General features: G+C 39.1%; 1 protein-coding gene and 1 pseudogene across 7 annotated transcripts in view; one reads left to right on the top strand and one right to left on the bottom strand.

Annotated features, from left to right (window-relative positions):
* Positions 1-18,298, bottom strand: part of PARP11 (poly(ADP-ribose) polymerase family member 11) — a 61,649-nt gene that overhangs the window by 19,207 nt on the left and 24,144 nt on the right. For 5 of the 7 annotated variants that reach the window (XM_003820343.4, XM_014347075.3, XM_034935202.2 and 2 more), the window contains 2 exons: positions 1,522-1,650; positions 542-662 (listed from right to left, as the gene is read on the bottom strand). In XM_003820343.4, the coding sequence (XP_003820391.1) occupies positions 542-662; positions 1,522-1,650 (250 nt within the window). The remainder of the gene's footprint in view (positions 1-541; positions 663-1,521; positions 1,651-18,298) is intronic. The other 2 variants (XM_055095264.1, XM_055095263.1) reach the window with 1 other exon arrangement.
* LOC103786369 (OTU domain-containing protein 4-like) lies at positions 10,957-14,354 on the top strand (annotated as a pseudogene).

An 18,298-nucleotide genomic window follows, 5' to 3' on the forward strand; every position in this document is an offset into this window, starting at 1 on the left:
AACATGATGAAACGCTGTCTCTACTAAAAATACAAAAAAATTAGCCGGGTGTGGGGGCGGGTGCCTGTAATCCCAGCTACTCAGGAGGCTGAGGCAGAGAATTGCTTGAACCCGGGAGGCGGAGGCTGCAGTGAGCCGAGATCATGCCACTGCACACCAGCCTGGGCAACACAGTGAGACGTCTCAAAAAAAAAAAAAAAAAAAAGTAAAAATGTTCTTATCTATTTCAAAAGACTGATGGGATGAATAAAACAACTGATACGGTGTTCTGTGTTCCTTAGAAGACAAGTATTAAATGCACTTAATATATAAGACAATCTTCACATACATTAATATATACAAACATATAAACACACCTTTTATAAAAGGCAATGTTGCTCAAGATTTTAAAACTTGAATTTTTATAGAGGTATTTTTGTATATAACAAAAAATATATACTTCACTGTTTGCAAATATATCAACTAATCCTGACCTTCAGAGCTGTAGATTTTATCATATCAATATACTAAAAACACACAACTATTAGGGAAAAAAACATACCTGCAAAGTCTATCTTGTAGCTGAATTTGGAAGTAGTAAAAGAAATGGAGCCACAAGGGTTTGTTTTGAAGCTTTTTTCGATATCTTCACTGCTAACTGAACACTGACTGTTGGTATCCGGCTTTAAGACAAACCAGAAAGTTTCATTTACCAGCTGTTCACATTAATGACTTGGCCACAGAGGTGGTACTGTGGTCATAGAGACAGGGAATGGAGGGACGAGGGAAACTTACTAATCACCTGTTCTAGTTCCCAACACACAGGGAGAATCACAACTAAGCCAGCATATTGAAAATGGTTTAAGGATCTCCAGTGAAGAAACAACTGGTTATAGTCCCCTTCAATAACAGATATATATAGAAATATAGTTATTTTTCCAGATAATTACAATTTTTACAGATTATTCCAATAATTATACTTTCTAAGTGGCTCAAGTTAAATCTTCTTTATATAGCTTAGTAGAGTAAAAAAAAGACTACAGGTTTTGAGTGCGGATTCAAATCTCAGTTTAACTAGCTGTGTGAACCTTGACAAATTATGTCAACTTTTGTGAGTTTCACTTTCCTTGACTGTAAGACAGAATGTTAACATCTGCTTCCAAGTTACTGTGAGGATAAGGGAGAAAATCAATGTACAACACCTAACATAATACCTGGCATACAGAAGTGTTTAATACGGATTTGTTCTTCCCTTTCTCTTTGTCCACCAAACCAAACTTGGAGTTGCTCAGATGTACTGACACCATGCAACTCTCAGTCACATTCACCCTCTATTGTTTCTTCTAAATAAATGAGTGTGAAAACTTGGGGAAAAGAAAAGGAAAAGCACTAGAAGAATTTCTAACTTTTCTTTTAGTTAAACAATTTTATTTCCTTAAGGTTTGACTTCAAGTTCTATATTTATACTCATTTTACATACATCAGCAAGGTGATGCTAAGTGAATCGAAAACACTTCTGCTAAATTAAAGGAAAGGAGGTACCTGAAACATGTGCCACTTCCCACATTCTGCCAAGTAAAACCAGCCCCACTGGGTATCTGATGTGTCCATGTCATCCACTTCATTGTTTGTTGTTTTAGAAAATAATTTTTCTGCTTTGTGAAACATCTCCTGAAAAGCCAGAAGGAGGTGGAGGAAGAAATAATTCTATTAATAACAAGTATACTTTTTACAGATCATTTTACTTCTTTACAAAGAGTGGTATTCAAGTGTCTTTCCTCCCATGACACTTTAAAAACAGCTTTCTATCTTTCATATTGGCTCTGAAGATAAACATTAAAAATGTTGGACATCATTGCTTAACAATTTAGGCAAGTAATAATAATCTTAGGTAGAATATGCCAGTGTCTATTCAACCATTTAAGTAAGCTATATCAACATCAATAAGCACTTCAGGTTTCAGCATAGACCCAAGCATTTTCAATTTTATCTTATGCTCGTGTATTTGGTCAAAAGGACCCATGCTATCATGCTGGTTAAGATCAAATGCATCTAATTTTTATTTTAAACAGTCATTTCATTTAATGGCATAGAAAGATATTTATATGGTGTTGAGTGTAAAAGATTACAAAAAAATAGAAATAGTATAATCCAATTTTAATAAAAATATACTTACTCCTGTGAATGTGTGTGTCTGTATCTGTGTAAGTGTATGTAAATGTTTACACACATATATAGAAAAAAGTCTGGATGTATATATAACAATCTACCACCAGTTTTTCTAAGTGTCAGGATACAATAACAATAATAGTAACCTTTATATGACTTACTACGTGCCAGCTACTGTTCTAAGGACTACACAGATGATAATTCATTTAGGTCTCACAACAACCTAGAGACAGGTACTATCAGTACCCCAAATTTATAAATGAGGAAACTAAGGCATAGAGAGGTCATACAATGAGGAAGTCAAGAGTCAAACCCAACATCCTGGCTTCAGGGTCTATGCACTTAGCCGCCGTCATATACTGTCTTATACTTCATTATCAATGATTTCATAATTTTAGCTATACCAATTAACTCACATATGTATTATCTTTGAAAAGTTTTAAACATTCTTGGTTGGGTATTGTAATGAAGAAGTCTCTAGAAAGGAGACAAAGAGGCTGGTCAAAGAAAATTAAACTCAATCTGGAATTTGGCTTCCTGTCCTCATTCTTTGAGGGTTTTTAAATTATTAAGTTTATACAACTACTACATAAAAAATATTCTTCTTGCAAAAAATCAGAACTTTCAAAATAAAGCTAAAGACTTTTTTAACCATCACTTCCATTCCTGGTACCTTCTCACCTTTCTTCTCCAGGGTTAGCCAATGCTATAATTTCACTGCATATCTTTCAGATCTCTCTCTCTCTCTCTCACTCTGTTTGTGTGTGTATAATTATACACACATAAAAACATATAGAGTTATTGATGATTTGTTAAAAATTTGATTTCCTGTATCATTGATTTTTTTAACAAAGAATATGTACTACTGGGTAATTTAGAAAATATTTGCGTTTTAATTTCATCATTTAAAATGTCCATCCTATTTTTAGAAGCTGTAGCAACCTGGAATAAGTTTCTATTACCTTGTCTAGGCCACAGTTGGCTCTTCACAAAATGAAAAATGATAGACTCCTTCCTCATTGGGATGTTGTTATAAATGAATGAGACAATGTTATAAATGAATGAGACAAGTACAGTGCCTGACCTCAATGAAGGGGGTTTGTTATTTTTTATATATGTTTGGAAACTCAAGCAATGCTTTATGATTATTTCCCATTTTTTTCTTCATGTTTTAAATCTGGTTGGCTTCTAAGAAATGAAAAATAGAACACCCTAGGATCAAAGCCTTCTGGTTTAGGACCCACTATTTACCTTATATATTTTAACCACATAATAAAGACAATGATTTAAAGTTTAAGACCAAACTGTCCAGTAAACTATTCACAATTCCTACTGCTTTTTTTTATTAATGTTCATTTCATTGGGCCATTTAACTGTGAGAAAGAGAGAAGGAAAGAAAGTGTGACCTAAATTTAGTTTTTCTTCTGAAAATAACCAGAAAAATTTGGAAGAATGAGATTGGAGCTAATAGTTAAGAAAAATATTTGCCTTACGAGTTCTATCTTTTCTCTATTAGAAAAGAGAATAGAAAATAGGAAAGTTCCCTTTATACAGCATACATATAACATGTGTGCTCCGCTATAAAACACCTTACCTAAGACTTCGCTTTAGGCCAGGTTATAAATGAAAGTGTTTCAGCAACATCCTTTCAGAGCTTTCTGTTATAAATCGCTTTGGGTGGGACAGGTACCATTGTATTGAACATTCCTAAAGCACTTCAAATCTTATAAAATTCCTTATCAAATTACACTATTTTTTTCGTCCACAATCCAATGTGCAGGAGAGATAAGTGATTATTTTCCAATTAAAGTCAGGAAAAAAACCGAAGCAGAGAATAATACAATTTTTTGTCTAGATTCACAGCTAGCAGTACAGAGAATATTAAAGAAACACCTAAGGCCTCCTGAACATCACTTCTTCCCCTAAGTTACCAAGCCCCACTGTCTCCTTTTCACACATGGACAGTTATTTCTCCTCTCCTATGTTGCTAACATTTAGTTTAATTGCTTTGCTTCACAGATGCTCTGGGTTTCTTTAAAAAGATGCATTTTATAAGATTAAACATTTCAATTTTCTACAGTAAGTTTTCTCTCCAAAGAAATGACTATTTTGCATAATTATGCTCAAAGACTTAAGTCAAATTTAAATTAATAACTTTAAAATATCACAACCATAGTAAGAATGGCTCTAGGCTAGGACACATTTATAGGTAATAAAAAGAATATTCACCAGTTATCAGTTATGAAGCAGGTATTTAATAATGTTAGATGAATGAACTTGTTCAGTCACAATGCCATATCCTGTCTGATTTTCCTGTTTGTAATTAGAAGCAGGCTAGGAAGAAGAAAAAGCTAGTACAAAGCGGCAAAGCATTTTGTAAAGTTTCAAGGGCAATGGGTATGCTAGTAGAGCCTGTCTGTAATGTTATCTGTTACAAAGAGAATCTTTATTTACAGAGGCTGGGAACAGTCAGTCTGAATCATCAAATTGAAAAGCTGTGTGGAAAATGAGTTTAAAGTCAAAATCCTGGTCTATATAAGGAAAATAAGGCTGCCTTCCAGACTGGTTTCAAGTTTTCTGATATAAATTTTAGTTTACTACAACAAAGTATAATTTATTTTGTTAGCATGAGTATAGTATCTTCAGGAAATCATATTTGGTAATAATAACTTCCTTGCCTCTACATATAAAGAAGATCTCAAACCTGATCTTAAAAGCTTAAAAATGAACGAGAACTTCCAGAATGACAGAATAAGGAGCTCAGTGGAACTGGCAAAACTACATTTTAAAAACTAGTAGGCCAGGCGTGGTAGCTCACACCTGTTATCCCAGGGCTTTGGTGAGGCTGAGAAGGGAGGTTTGCATGAGGCCAGGAGTTTGAGGCAAGCCTGGCAACATAGTGAGACTCCATCTCTACAAAAAAATAAAATAAAAATTACTCAGGCATGCTGATGCATGCTTATAGTCCTAGCCCCTTGAGAGGCTGAGATGGAAGGATTACTTGAGCCTAGGAGTTTGAGGCTGCAGTGAGCTAACATCACGCCACTGCACTCCAGCTTGACACAGCAGAACCCTGCCTCACAAAAATTAATTAATTAAAAATTAAAAACTGCTGAAAATTTTTTTAAAAAACAAACATTTAAAGTCTCTGGAAACTGTACTAAGGGCATACAAAAAGTGGAGAAACATTCATTCAAGAAAATGTACTCAATCTCAGAACAAGTCAGAGTCTGTGGCGTTTGAGTTACAAACTGCACCATTCCCCACATCCTACCAGGTCTGTATTATGAAGCCTCTACCTGCGGTATATGTAGCCGAAAGACAGGCAGAGGGCTCCCTCTCCCTCAGGCTTCCAGACTGTGGCTAGTTTTACCCCGGGAAGGGCAGGCTGCTGGTGTTTCTCCTCTCCTTCAGCCCAGAGGTGTAGAAGCTCTGTTCTGGAGAGGTGACACAGAGGACCCGTCTCTCTTTCCCTACACAGCCCCCATTCAAAAGGTAGAATTTCCATTCCAGGTACAGCAGGCTGCAAATACTGGGCCCTGACTGCCACCGCCCCAACTTCCTCCCAGAGTAGAGGTTTCGTGCCAGGAGCAGTCAGCTAAGAAGACCAAGGGCTGCTACCAGCACTCCACTGCCCACTCTAAGAATGGAGTGTTACTCTGGGGAAAAAAGACTCTCACCTTCAGCCCCAGGAGCAGTGGCATGGAGACTTTGCTCAGGGGTAAAGACGAGCCATAAGGATAAAGAGCTCTACATTTCCATCTGAGAGGACTGACTTTATTTGGAACAGAGAGCAGAACCCCATGCCTAAGGGCATTATCAAAAACAGTGGGCCAGGTGAGGTGGTTCATGCCTGTAATCCCAGCACTTTGGGAGGCCAAGATGGGCAGATCACCTGAGGCCAGGAGGTTGAGACCAGCCTGGCCAACATGGTGAAACCCCAACTCTACAAAAAATACAAAACATTAGCCAGGTGTGGTGGCGTGCACCTGTAGTTCCAGCTACTCAGGAGGCTGAGAGAAGAGAACTGATTGAACCCAGGAGGCAAAGGTTTCAGTGAGCCAAGATCACACCATTGCACTCCAGCCTGGGCGACAAGAGCGACACTCCATCTCAAAAAAAAAAAAAAAGAAAGAAAGAAAACAGTGGAAATCTTAATGAAAAACAATTAAGAAAGGCTAGGAGCTCCAATATAAGCAGAAAGGCAGAGCAGGCAGAAGTTTAATGCAGAGAACCAGAGACAGCCAAGAAGAGCCCTCTTAGATCAGAGAGGAGTCAGAAAGGCAGTATAAAAACACTAGGCTGTATACACCCAGGAATGATCAGGGCAGAACACGGGGCAGTCTTGAAAACGTTCTCTAAGCTATACACGTACCCATTGACAGAGGGGAGAAACTTCACTGGCACAAGGGTCTTAATCACCACCTCTGGCCAAACACGACTTAACAGAAGCTACTCTGACCCAGGGGTAATTCCTATGAAGCCAGGGTTAAATGAAACAGCACTATCATCCCTGACAGTCTGGAACACTGTGTACATGCTCAAGGTTGGGCCCTCTCAGGAACTAACTTCCAAGCTTCTAGCACCTGGCTAAATGCAGGACAAAAAAAAATGTAAACTCCCTGAACTATAATAGCAGCCACCAAGCCACACACACATTTAACACTTAAGGGTAAAAATCTACCTACCTAAGGGAATGTAAGCACAACCTGTGACCAGTACATAGTCTATGCCAATCCAGAAATGCCACATAAGTAGTCAGGTTAAGAGATTAAGAACAATGGGGAAAAGTCTGAGCTGGGATATCAGAAGCTACACACTGTGAGGAAAACGGACTTTACAGAATTTGTTCAGCTATATCACTAAACACATAAACCAATAAGCAAACAAACAACCACAATAGAGATCAGTATCCAGAGTTGCTATGTTACTTAAAATATCCAGTTTTCAACAAAAAAATTATGAGACATAAAAAAACTTCATGAAGATGTGATCAATACACATAGAAAACCAAAAGAAGCTGCCTCTAGATGAGGCACAGGTGGTAGACTGGGCAAACAAACACTTCAAAGCAATTATTACAAATATGCTCAAAGACATAAATGAAACTTTGCTTAACAGGTTAAGGGAAATTATGATGACAATGTCTCATCAAACAAATAATATCAATAAAGAGAGAAATAATTTAAAATAATCAAATGGAAATTCTGGAGTTGAAAAGTATAGTAAGTAAAATGAAACACTCTAGAAAGGCTCAGTGGTAGATTTGTGAACAAGAAAACATCAGCAAACTTGAACATAAATTAATAGACATTATGTAACAGATGAAATGCAAGAAAGGAAAGAAAAAATTGCAGAAAAATAAACAGAGCATTAGAGAAATGTGGGATACCATTAAGTGCACCAACATATAAATAACTACAGTATCAGAAGCGGAGGAGAGAGAAAAAGGCACAGGAAAAACTTTAAAGAAAGTAAAACTATCCAAATTTGTAAATTTTATATATATATACACACACACACACACACATACACACACTCACACACACATATATACACACACTCACACACATATATATGTGTGTGTGTATAGATATAAATCTACACATCCAAGAAGCTCAATAAATTCCAAAAGGGAAAAACACAGAGATCCAAATGCAGACACATCAAAGTCAAAATTTCGAAAGCCAAAGACAAACAGAAAATCTTAAAAGCAGCAAGAGAAAAACAACTGATCACATATAAGAGAATCCTAATGAGATTAACAGCTGACTTTTCTCATCAGAAACCCTAGAGGCCAAAAGTTAGGAGACAACATTCTCAAAATACATAAAGTAAAAAACAAACAAACAAAAAAGCACCTATCAACCAAGAATCTTATACTAGCAAAACTATCTTTCAAAAATGAAGGTGAAATAAAGACATTGCCACAATTACAAAAACTGAGAGAATTCACTGCTAGCAAACCTGCTTTACGAGAAATAATAAAGGAAGTTTATCAGGCTGAAATGATACTAGGCATTAGTAATAATCCATGGGGGATAAAAAAGAAAAGAGCGCTGGTAAAAGGTATAATTGCTGATTTCTCCTTTCCTCTCTTGACTGATTTAAAAGTAACTACATAAACCAATACATGAACTGCCAGTTCCAAGATGGTGGCACAGAAGCTGGCTTTGCTCCCTGCCCCCACAGAAAACCAAAAACAAATACACAGCACCAAGATTATCGCCAGCAATATCCCAGAATGCAAATATTATGTAGGGAGAGACAGTTCCCAGGGACACAGAGGAATGAAAAAACTCTGAGCAGACAGTAACGGAATTGGATTTCCTCACCCACGATGCCTCACCACAAAATCAGCCCAGCATCAAGCATACAGAAAACTTTCCCCTGATTCATGATTTCTACACTGGAAAAAGTGAGATAAAGGTGGCCAACCAGCTTTCCCACCATCTTGGGTTCCCTGACAGAAGACCTGTCCCTACCTCAATCTACAGGAAGCACTGGGAGTACCTGAAGGGAGAACTATCCCTGAAAACAGCCAGAGACAAAGGAGTCAAGTAGGACTACAATCCCTAACCCTGGAAACTGCTCTGTAACTTAATCAAAGGAGACGACACCAAATCAGAGTGGCGATTCAGCAACACCACATTGTAGGAGCTTCACTCCACAGGTTTCCCAGGCACAAACTCCAAGTCAGCCTTCCCGCACTGCCAGGATAACCTCTCTGGTACCTCTCCCACTCAGCATGGGCAGTGTCCTAATTATTTACTAGAGCTGAGAAAAACCTGAGCGTAAGGCACCATCTAGTGCTTAAAAGGAGGCAGGCCTAGTGGGTAAAAAAAGATACTCAACAGCTAAATTACAAAGATCTCTAATCTCTCTATAGTACAACTTGTTGAATCTACAAGATGTGTTTGTAAGTCTTGCGGTAACCATAATGCAAAAACCTATAATAGACCCACTAAAAATAAAAACCAATGAGTTAAAACATACGACCAGAGAAAATCACTTAACCAGAAAGGAAGATGTAAGAAAGGAAGAGAGCAGTTACAAAACAACCAAAAAATAAGCAACAAAATGAACTAGTAAGGACGACTTTATAAATAATAACCCTGAATGCAAATGGACTCGCTTCTCGAATTAAAGAGCACAGAGTGGCTGAATGGGGAAGAAAAAAAAAAAAAAAAAAACCAAGATCCAAATATATACTACCTACAAGAAACCGACCTCACCTATAAAGACACACATGAGGATGAAAGTGAAGGGATAAAGATGTTCCACGCAATTGGAAAACAAAGAAGAGCAAAGAGTAGCTATATTTATAAAGAGATAAAATAGACTATGAACAAGTCCTGTAAAAAGAGATAAAGAAGGTCAATAAATAATGATAATGGGGTCAACGAAGCAAGTGGACATAATAATTATAAATATCTATGCACTCAACACCCAAGATCTTAAGTATATAAAACAAACATTAATAGACTTAAAGTGAGGGGTAGACTGCAATACAGCAAAAGTAAGAAACTTAAAAAAAAATAAAAAGGGACTTCCAGCCAGAAAATCAACAACAACAACAAAAACAAAAAACACATCAGATTTAAACTACATACTAGATCAAATAGGCCTGTCATTTACAGAACATTTCACTCAATTGCTGGAGAATACACATTCTTTTCATCAACACATGAAATATTCTTCAGAATAGGCCATATCTTAGGCCACAAAAAGTCTCAACAATTTCAAAAAAGCAGAAATCATATCACTTATCTTTTCTGACCACAATGAAACTAGAAACCAAAGAAAGGAGGAACTTTGGAAACTACACAAAAACATGGAAATTAAACAACATGCTCCAAAATGACCAACTAGCCAATGAAGAAATTAAGAAGGAAATTTAAAATTTCTTAAAGCAAATGAAAGTGGAGATACAAAATACCAAAATCTATGGGATACAACAAAAGCAGTACTAAAAGAGAAGTTTATAGCAATAAACAGCTGTATCAAAAAAGTACACTTCTAAAAAAAGAAAACAACAATCTAACAATGCACACCTTAAGGAACTAGAAAAGCAAAAATAAACCAAATCCAAAATTAACGGAAGGAAATAATAAATACCAGAGCATAAATAAATAAAATTGAGACTTAAAAAGCAATATAAAAGATCAATGGTGCAAAAAGCCACATTTTTCAAAAGATAAAAATGGACAATTCTTAGTCTTAGCAAGACTAAGAAAAAAAGAGAAGATCCAGTGGGAGCCCCCACCCGCTCCCCGCCCCTCCGGCGCCCTCCAGCGAGGTGGGGAAACGAAAGGCCGCGTCTCTCTTTTTTGGTTTCCTCGGCTCCCGGCGTGGGGAGCGCGCGGGGGACGCAGGCCCCGCTTCACCTGAGCCGGCCCAGCGTGCGCGCCTGGGGCGGGGGTTTTCTCGCTTCGCACCGGTACAGACGAGGAAACCTGTGGGGGCGGCGACCCCCGGCCTGGGTCCTGAGTCAGGCAGCGAGGCCGTCGGGAAGTGACTACTCACTCTCGGGGTTTTCCTTAATCCCGCTCCCCCCGTTTGTCGTGGGCGCGTGTTCGCTCCGAGGCGGCGGCCGCGTACGGACAGCCATGCATTAGGCAGGGCTCCCCTATGCGCCCGGAGAGCGCGGACCGCTGCCTCGGGCCGCCGCCGCCTGCCGCCTGCCGCCTGCCGCCTGCCGCCTGCCGCCTGCCGCCTGCCGCCTGCCGCCTGCCGCCTGCCGCCTGCCGCCTGCCGCCTGCCGCCGCTCGCGGAGCCCGAGCCCCAGCCCGAGCCCCAGCCCGAGCCGCCGCCTGCCCCAGGCCGGGGCGTCGAGCAGCCGGCGGCCTGGCCATGTGGGGCTAGCCCTCGCGCCTGGCCTGCAGCAGGACCAGCAACATGGAGGCGGCCGTCGGCGTCCCCGACGGCGAGGACCAGGGCGGCGCGGGGCCCCGCGAGGACGCGACGCCCATGGACGCCTATCTGCGGAAACTGGTCGCCAAGGACGGGTCGTGCCTGTTCCGGGCCGTGGCGGAGCAGGTATTGCACTCTCAGTCTCGCCATGTTGAAGTCAGAATGGCCTGTATTCACTGTCTTCGAGAGAACAGAGAGAAATTTGAAGCGATTATAGAAGGATCATTTGAAGAATATTTAAAGCGCTTGGAAAATCCACAGGAATGGGTAGGACAAATGGAAATAAGTGCCCTTTCTCTTATGTACAGGAAAGATTTTATAACTAATCTGGAACCTAATGTTTCTCCTTCACAAGTAACTGAAAATAATTTTCCTGAAAAGGTGTTACCGTGTTTTTCAAATGGAAATCATTATGATATTGTGTATCCCACAAAGTATAAAGAAAGCTCTGCTATGTGTCAGTCTCTCCTTTATGAATTGCTGTATGAGAAGGTATTTAAAACTGATGTTAGTAAAATTGTGATGGAACTAGACACGTTGGAAGTAGCTGATGAAGACAACAGTGAAATATCAGATTCAGAGGATGACAGCTGCAAGAGTAAAACTGCTGTTGCTGCTGCTGATGTGAATGGATTTAAACCTTTGTCAGGCAACGAGCAGCTGAAGAACAATGGGAACTCTACTAGCCTGCCTTTGGCTAGAAAGGTTCTTAAGTCACTCAATCCTGCAGTCTATAGAAATGTGGAATATGAAATTTGGCTGAAGTCTAAACAAGCTCAGCAAAAACGTGATTATTCCATTGCTGCTGGCTTACAATATGAAGTTGGAGACAAATGTCAAGTTAGGTTGGATCACAATGGAAAATTTTTGAATGCAGATGTTCAAGGAGTTCATTCTGAGAATGGACCAGTTTTGGTTGAAGAACTGGGAAAGAGTACACATCAAAGAACCTCAAGGCACCTCTCCCAGAAAGCTGGAACACAGTGTCAGGGAAGAAGATGAAAAAACCTTCCACTTCTGGACAAAATTTCCATTCTGATATGGATTACAGAGGGCCAAAGAATCCAAGCAAGCCAATAAAAGCCCCATTAGCACTACCTCCTCGACTGCAGCATCCTTCAGGAGTAAGACAACGTGAGTTCTCTAGTCATTCTTCAGGGTCACAGTCTCAGAAATTCTCCAGTGAGCACAAAAATCTTAGCCGGACACCTTCACAGATCATAAGAAAACCTGATCGTGAAAGCGTTGAGGATTTTGATCACACAAGTCGAGAATCTAACTATTGCTACTTCTCAGAGTAGCAATCCATGTGTCCAGAGAAAATCATCACATGTAAGTGATAGAAAAGGAAGCAGGCGGAGAATGGATACAGAAGAACGAAAAGACAAAGACTCTATTCATGGACATAGTTGGATAAAAGACCCAAACCAAGCATATTGGAGAATATTACTGATGATAAATATGTAACAGTTTCATCACCGTCAAAGTCAAAGAAGTGAGTGCCCTTCTCCTGCAGAACAAAAGCCAGCAGAACATGTGTCTTTGTCAAATCCAGCTCCCCTTCTAGTTTCTCCAGAGGTACATCTAACTCCTGCGGTGCCTTCTTTACCAGCCACTGTGCCAGCCTGGCCAAGTGAACCTACAACTTTTGGACCAACAGGTGTCCCTGCTCCAATTCCTGTTCTGTCAGTGACACAGACTTCGACCACTGGACCTGATTCTGCTGTATCCTAAGCTCATTTAACACCCTCTCCAGTTCCTCTGTCAATACAGGCAGTTAACCAGCCCTTGATGCCTTTGCCTCAGACATTGAGCCTTTATCAAGACCCACTCTATCCTGGGTTTCCTTGTAATGAAAAGGGAGATCGAGCCATTGTACCACCTTCTTCACTGTGTCAGACTGGGGAGGACCTACCTAAAGATAAGAATATTCTTCGATTCTTCTTCAATCTTGGTGTGAAGGCATACAGTTGTCCTGTGTGGGCTCCACATTCTTACCTGTACCCTCTGCACCAGGCCTACCTGGCAGCCTGCAGGATGTACCCAAAGGTCCCTGTCCCTGTTTATCCTCATAATCCCTGGTTCAAAGAGGCTCCTGCCGCTCAGAATGAAAGTGATTGTACCTGTACTGATGCCCACTTTCCTATGCAGACTGAGGCCACTGTTAATGGTCAAATGCCACAGCCAGTGATTGGACCGCTGCCATTTTCTTCACCTCTGGTTATCCCTCCATCTCAAGTGTCCAAAAGTCACGGACAATTGTCTTACCAGGCTGATCTTGAATCTGAGAGCCCTGGGCAGCTTCTGCATGCTGATTATGAAGAGCCACTAAGTGGCAAGAATATGTTCCCCCAGCCATCTTTTGACCCAATCCATTCTTAGGCCCAGTTCCTATTGCACCTTCTTTCTTTCCTCATGTTTGGCATGGGTACCCTTTTCAGGGATTCATAGAAAATCCAGTAATGAGGCAGAATATTGTCCTGCCCTCTGATGAGAAAGGAGAATTGGATCTGTCTCTGGAAAATCTGGATCTGTCTGAAGATTGTGGTTCAGTTTCAACAGTAGATGAGTTTCCAGAAGCCAGGAGTGAACATGTACATTCTCTCCCTGAAGCAAGTGTGAGCAGTAAGCCAGACGAAGGCCAGACAGAGCAATCTTCCCAGACACGAAAGGCAGATATGGCATTGGCTTCCATCCCTCCTGTAGCAGAGGGAAAGGCTCACCCTCCCACTCAGATTCTAAACAGAGAGAGAGAGAAACTGTGCCTGTTGAACTTGAACCTAAAAGGACCATTCAAAGTCTGAAAGAAAAAACAGAAAAAGTAAAAGATCCTAAGACTGCTGCTGATGTGGTCAGCCCTGGGTCCAACTCTGTGGATAGCAGAGTGCAAAGACCAAAAGAAGAGAGTTCAGAAAATGAAAATGAAGTGTCATATTTTGAGAAGTGGTAGATCCAAGCAGTTCTATAATCAAACTTATGGAAGCAGGCAGTACAAAAGTGATTGGGGCTATTCTGGTAGGGGCGGATATCAACATGTGAGAAGTGAGGAGTCCTGGAAAGGACAGCCAAGCAGAAGTCGGGATGAAGGTTATCAGTACCATCGAAATGTCAGAGGACGACCATTTAGGGGAGATAGGAGGAGATCAGGGATGGGAGATGGCCATAGGGGACAGCACACTTGACGGTTGTTGCCGAAGTATTTTCTAACAGAAACTCTTAGGTGGAATGTTTCTGAAGGCTTTAAAAAACTACAATAAAGTAAAAACCCCAGTTGGAACTCTTTCCTCTCCCCAGCCTCCTTACCTTCCCTCCCATACTCGACAAGACATTTTGGACATGAGTACAAGGGGGCAGGTTAATTCCTGGCATTCCCAGTTTTCTTCATTCAGAATCTGTTTATTTATCAAGTGACTGTCCCCGTAAAAAGCAGATGTTTGTTAAAGTATTTTTTATAAACAGCTTAATATAAAACATTATAGATTTAGTGTTTGGCTTTTTTCCTTATAAGTTTATAAGTCTGATTTCAAATGTTGGAAATGTGTGCTTTATAGTGCTTACTAAAGTGACAAGAAAATACACCATTTGACACACTATAGATTCCAAACATAACGTTGCACCAAATAGAAATGTCTATTTTATTATGCAATGCCTTAGTCATAAACTGGGCTCAAACAATTCTCAGCCTAAAACAGTTGTCTTTTAAAATGCTTCCAACCCAAAGGCCTTTCATCTCAATATCTGTCAAACTTGAATAATGTCTTCTCTTTAATATTCACATAAGGCAGCCTATTAACTGTGTCTTAGCAATGTTGTATATAGTTCTTTTAATATTCATAAGGTATATTTTTGAATTTTGGTATTTGTTGAGATTGCATAGAAGTATAGTAGGAAATCCAATGAAATGGCTGTTTCCACCAAGAATTCTTAGCACTGGTGTAAATATCATGGTGCCTACTCGAAAGAAATGTAGATGCTACGCATTTTGAAAATAATCTGCATCAGTCAGAACTGCAGAAGTTTTTTAAATGCCACTTTAACACTAATGCACTGACAGATTCTAAATATTTTGTGAGAAGAAATGTTAAAAATTTTTAGCTTGACAGGTTTCTAGAGTTACTGTGTGTGTGTGTGTGTGTATTTTTTTTCCCCTTGCACCATTGGTTATGTATCACTTTCACTTTACACTTGCATGTTCTCCTTGTCAGGGCTGGAACTATCGTATAGAAGATAATATGATTGTGACTTCTAGTTCTTTTCTAGAGGATGCTGCTAGAAAATGGTTTTGCTTTGTATTTTATAGCTTGTTACCCTTAGGTAGGTAACATCTTCCATTCTGCTTTCTTCCAGTCTTTGCAGTATTCACTAGAGGTTCCCTTTGCATGTTGTACTCTGTCCTCATTTGGAGATTGAACTCTGAATTAACACAGTATTCATTCATCTGTGTTATTTTGTAAAAATAACTGTAGCTTATATTCCTTGTTTGTACATACCAATGTGAAAATCCACTCTTTTATTATGTTGAGATTATCTTCTGATCAGGAAGTTTGAGTGCTATGCAAATAACATAGTAGTAATTTCTCTTTGCATACCATGTGTAATATACCTAGCCAAAACCAGATGCAGTGACTTTCTTTTTTTGTAAAGCAAATTACTTAAGAAAATACAATTCACTTGAATTTGACAAACTGAAACAGATGAGTTTTCTGGGTTCTCTGATAACCTAAGGGAATGTTTGGATGCCCGCTGGGCTCAGTGAATCGCCACTGTACTGTAATAATGGTTATTTACCTCTGTGCTGTTTTAATTACCTAACGTCCGTGTAACTGCTGATTTGAGTAGTGATTAGCATTTAGATAATGTAACAGGATTTTAGAGAGCACTTTGAAAGATAACATTTTATTATGATGGTGCTAGGTAAAAAATTGTAAAGACTGGGATGGTTGTGTGGAAAACATTTTTTGAGAGAATCTATTGAAAGGAATTTGTTGTCACCTTCTAAACTAGAATAGTTGTTGAAGGTACCGCTTAAGCCATTTTTTTCTTAACATTGGTGGCTCAGTTAAGGAATGAGAAGATAGAGGGTCCTCCACTTTCAGCTTATGCGTTTTTTTGTAGGACTAGCTTACCTGATTTTAATGAAAATCACATTTTGATAGAAACACCAGATTTGAAAGTTCAATGTGTTTGATCTCAGGAGTCCAAAATAAGTTGTTGCTTCTAGTGTCCTGCATTTTATTGACTGGGGTTTTATCTCAGCTTCTGAAAATGTTTAAAAATTGGAAGGAAATACTATTCATATCTTCACTGTCACTTTGTCTTATCTCAATTGAGTAACAGAATATATAGCTTCTGAAGGAAACACTGATTTGCTTTCTGTTTCCCGTATCTCACCTCTAGGATATGATGGAAGAAGTGCATGAAAGAGAATTTTAGCAGATGGTACTTTTCTCAGTGACCTCCGGAATAAAAGAACTGACTTTTGATAGTTTTAAAATTAATCTTTGCATGAAGGTTGGTTTCGCTTTTTTCCTTTAAGTTTGTTTTTAAATGTATTAATTAGTCCAGGGGATTTTGCCTTATGCTGAGGTCAAACTAAGGCTAAGCAAGCTTTTGTCCTTCATTTTAACTGTTTATGTCATACTGTATGTTGACATATTTCTTTATAAGAGAATAGAGGCAAAAGTATAGAACTGAGGATCATTTGTATTTTTGAGTTGGAAATTATGAAACTTCACCATATTATGATCATACATATTTTGAAGAACAGACTGACCAAAGCTCACCTGTTTTTTGTGTTAGGTGCTTTGGCTGAACTTTATTCCAGCCCCCTTTTCCCTTTGGTGTTGTGTACGTCTCTTCATTTCCTCTCAAATAAATCTTCAACTCTTGCCCCATGTCTCCTTGGCAGCAGGATGCTGGCATCTGTGTAGTCCTCATACTGTTTACTGATAACCCATAAATTCATTTTCATGGCAGACCTAAGCTCAGACCCTGCCTTATCCTGGCAAGAGTAGGTTTTCCCAGACCACAATGCCGATATATCTTATTTAATGCAGACTGTATTCTTGCAGTGTGTTGTTTCCTTTGTGACTCAAGGTTGAATTAAAATGCCTGTGAACTGCAAACTTGCTTATGATGGACTTGGTGCAATAAAGTTCCTTTCTAACCATTTCTGGTTTAGAAAACATTCAGCCATCCTAGAAACTAGCACTATTTATTTTGGCCTCTTTTGTTTTACCCTTCATTTTTAGATGAGGTAAATGTTTTGTCTTTTACTTAAGGGTACTAAGCAAGGTCCACTCTAGTGTAGCTGAAGAGAATGCGTATTTGGCTACACTATTTCTGTGTACTGTTTTGCTTCCTACTTTATGTCTAAATGCTATTGTTTTTGTTTAAAATCCTAATAATGTCTCATTTCCAATATGTTATTTTCACATAACTAAGGTTTTGCTACTAGTGTCAGCCATTTACTCTCCCACTAATTGGGATTATTTGTTAAAAGAGGTCTTTCTCCCCGAAATACAAGTTTCAGAAAATCTTAGAAGAGGAGTGGGTGCATGTCTTAATGCTGGGAAGCAGCAACTTTGGGGTTGAACTTACTTGAATGGATTAAAAATTGCATTGTGTTACAGAACTAGAAAATTTTGTGTATGAAAAACGATAATAGCCTTACACTGAGTACAAATCATACTTTAAGAGCATGTGAAGATGTGATCATTTGTGATGTTACTTGTAAAAAAAGTATATATACGTATCTTTTGAAGTGCTAAAAGGAAACTAGTACTTTATATTCTTTATCATATCACTTTTTGTAAGTGTTGAATATATTCCTGTTTATTTTTCTATGTTCTGTTTTGTAGCCTTAAGAAGTGTTTCAAACATATCTGAATGTATAAAATAAGAGTAAATGCCCTACATGGTGTGATGCTGCATTATATATAAAACTGTGTGCATATATTTAAAAAAGAAAAAGAAAAACAGAGAACATCCAAATAAATAAAATCAGAAATGAAAAAGGTGACAACTGAGACCACAAGAAATACAAAGAATTATTAGAGACTATTATGGACAACATGCCAACAAATTGGAAAACTTAGAAGAAATGGATAAATTCCTGGACATATAGAATCTACTATGATTAAATCATAAAGAAATAGAAAACTTGGATTGGGCGCAGTAGCTCATGCCTGTAATCCCAGCACTTTGGGAGGCCGAGGTGGGTGGATCGTGAGGTCAG

The sequence above is a fragment of the Pan paniscus genome, chromosome 10 (genome assembly GCF_029289425.2).
Source record: "Pan paniscus chromosome 10, NHGRI_mPanPan1-v2.0_pri, whole genome shotgun sequence".
NCBI classification, from domain to species: domain Eukaryota; kingdom Metazoa; phylum Chordata; class Mammalia; order Primates; family Hominidae; genus Pan; species Pan paniscus.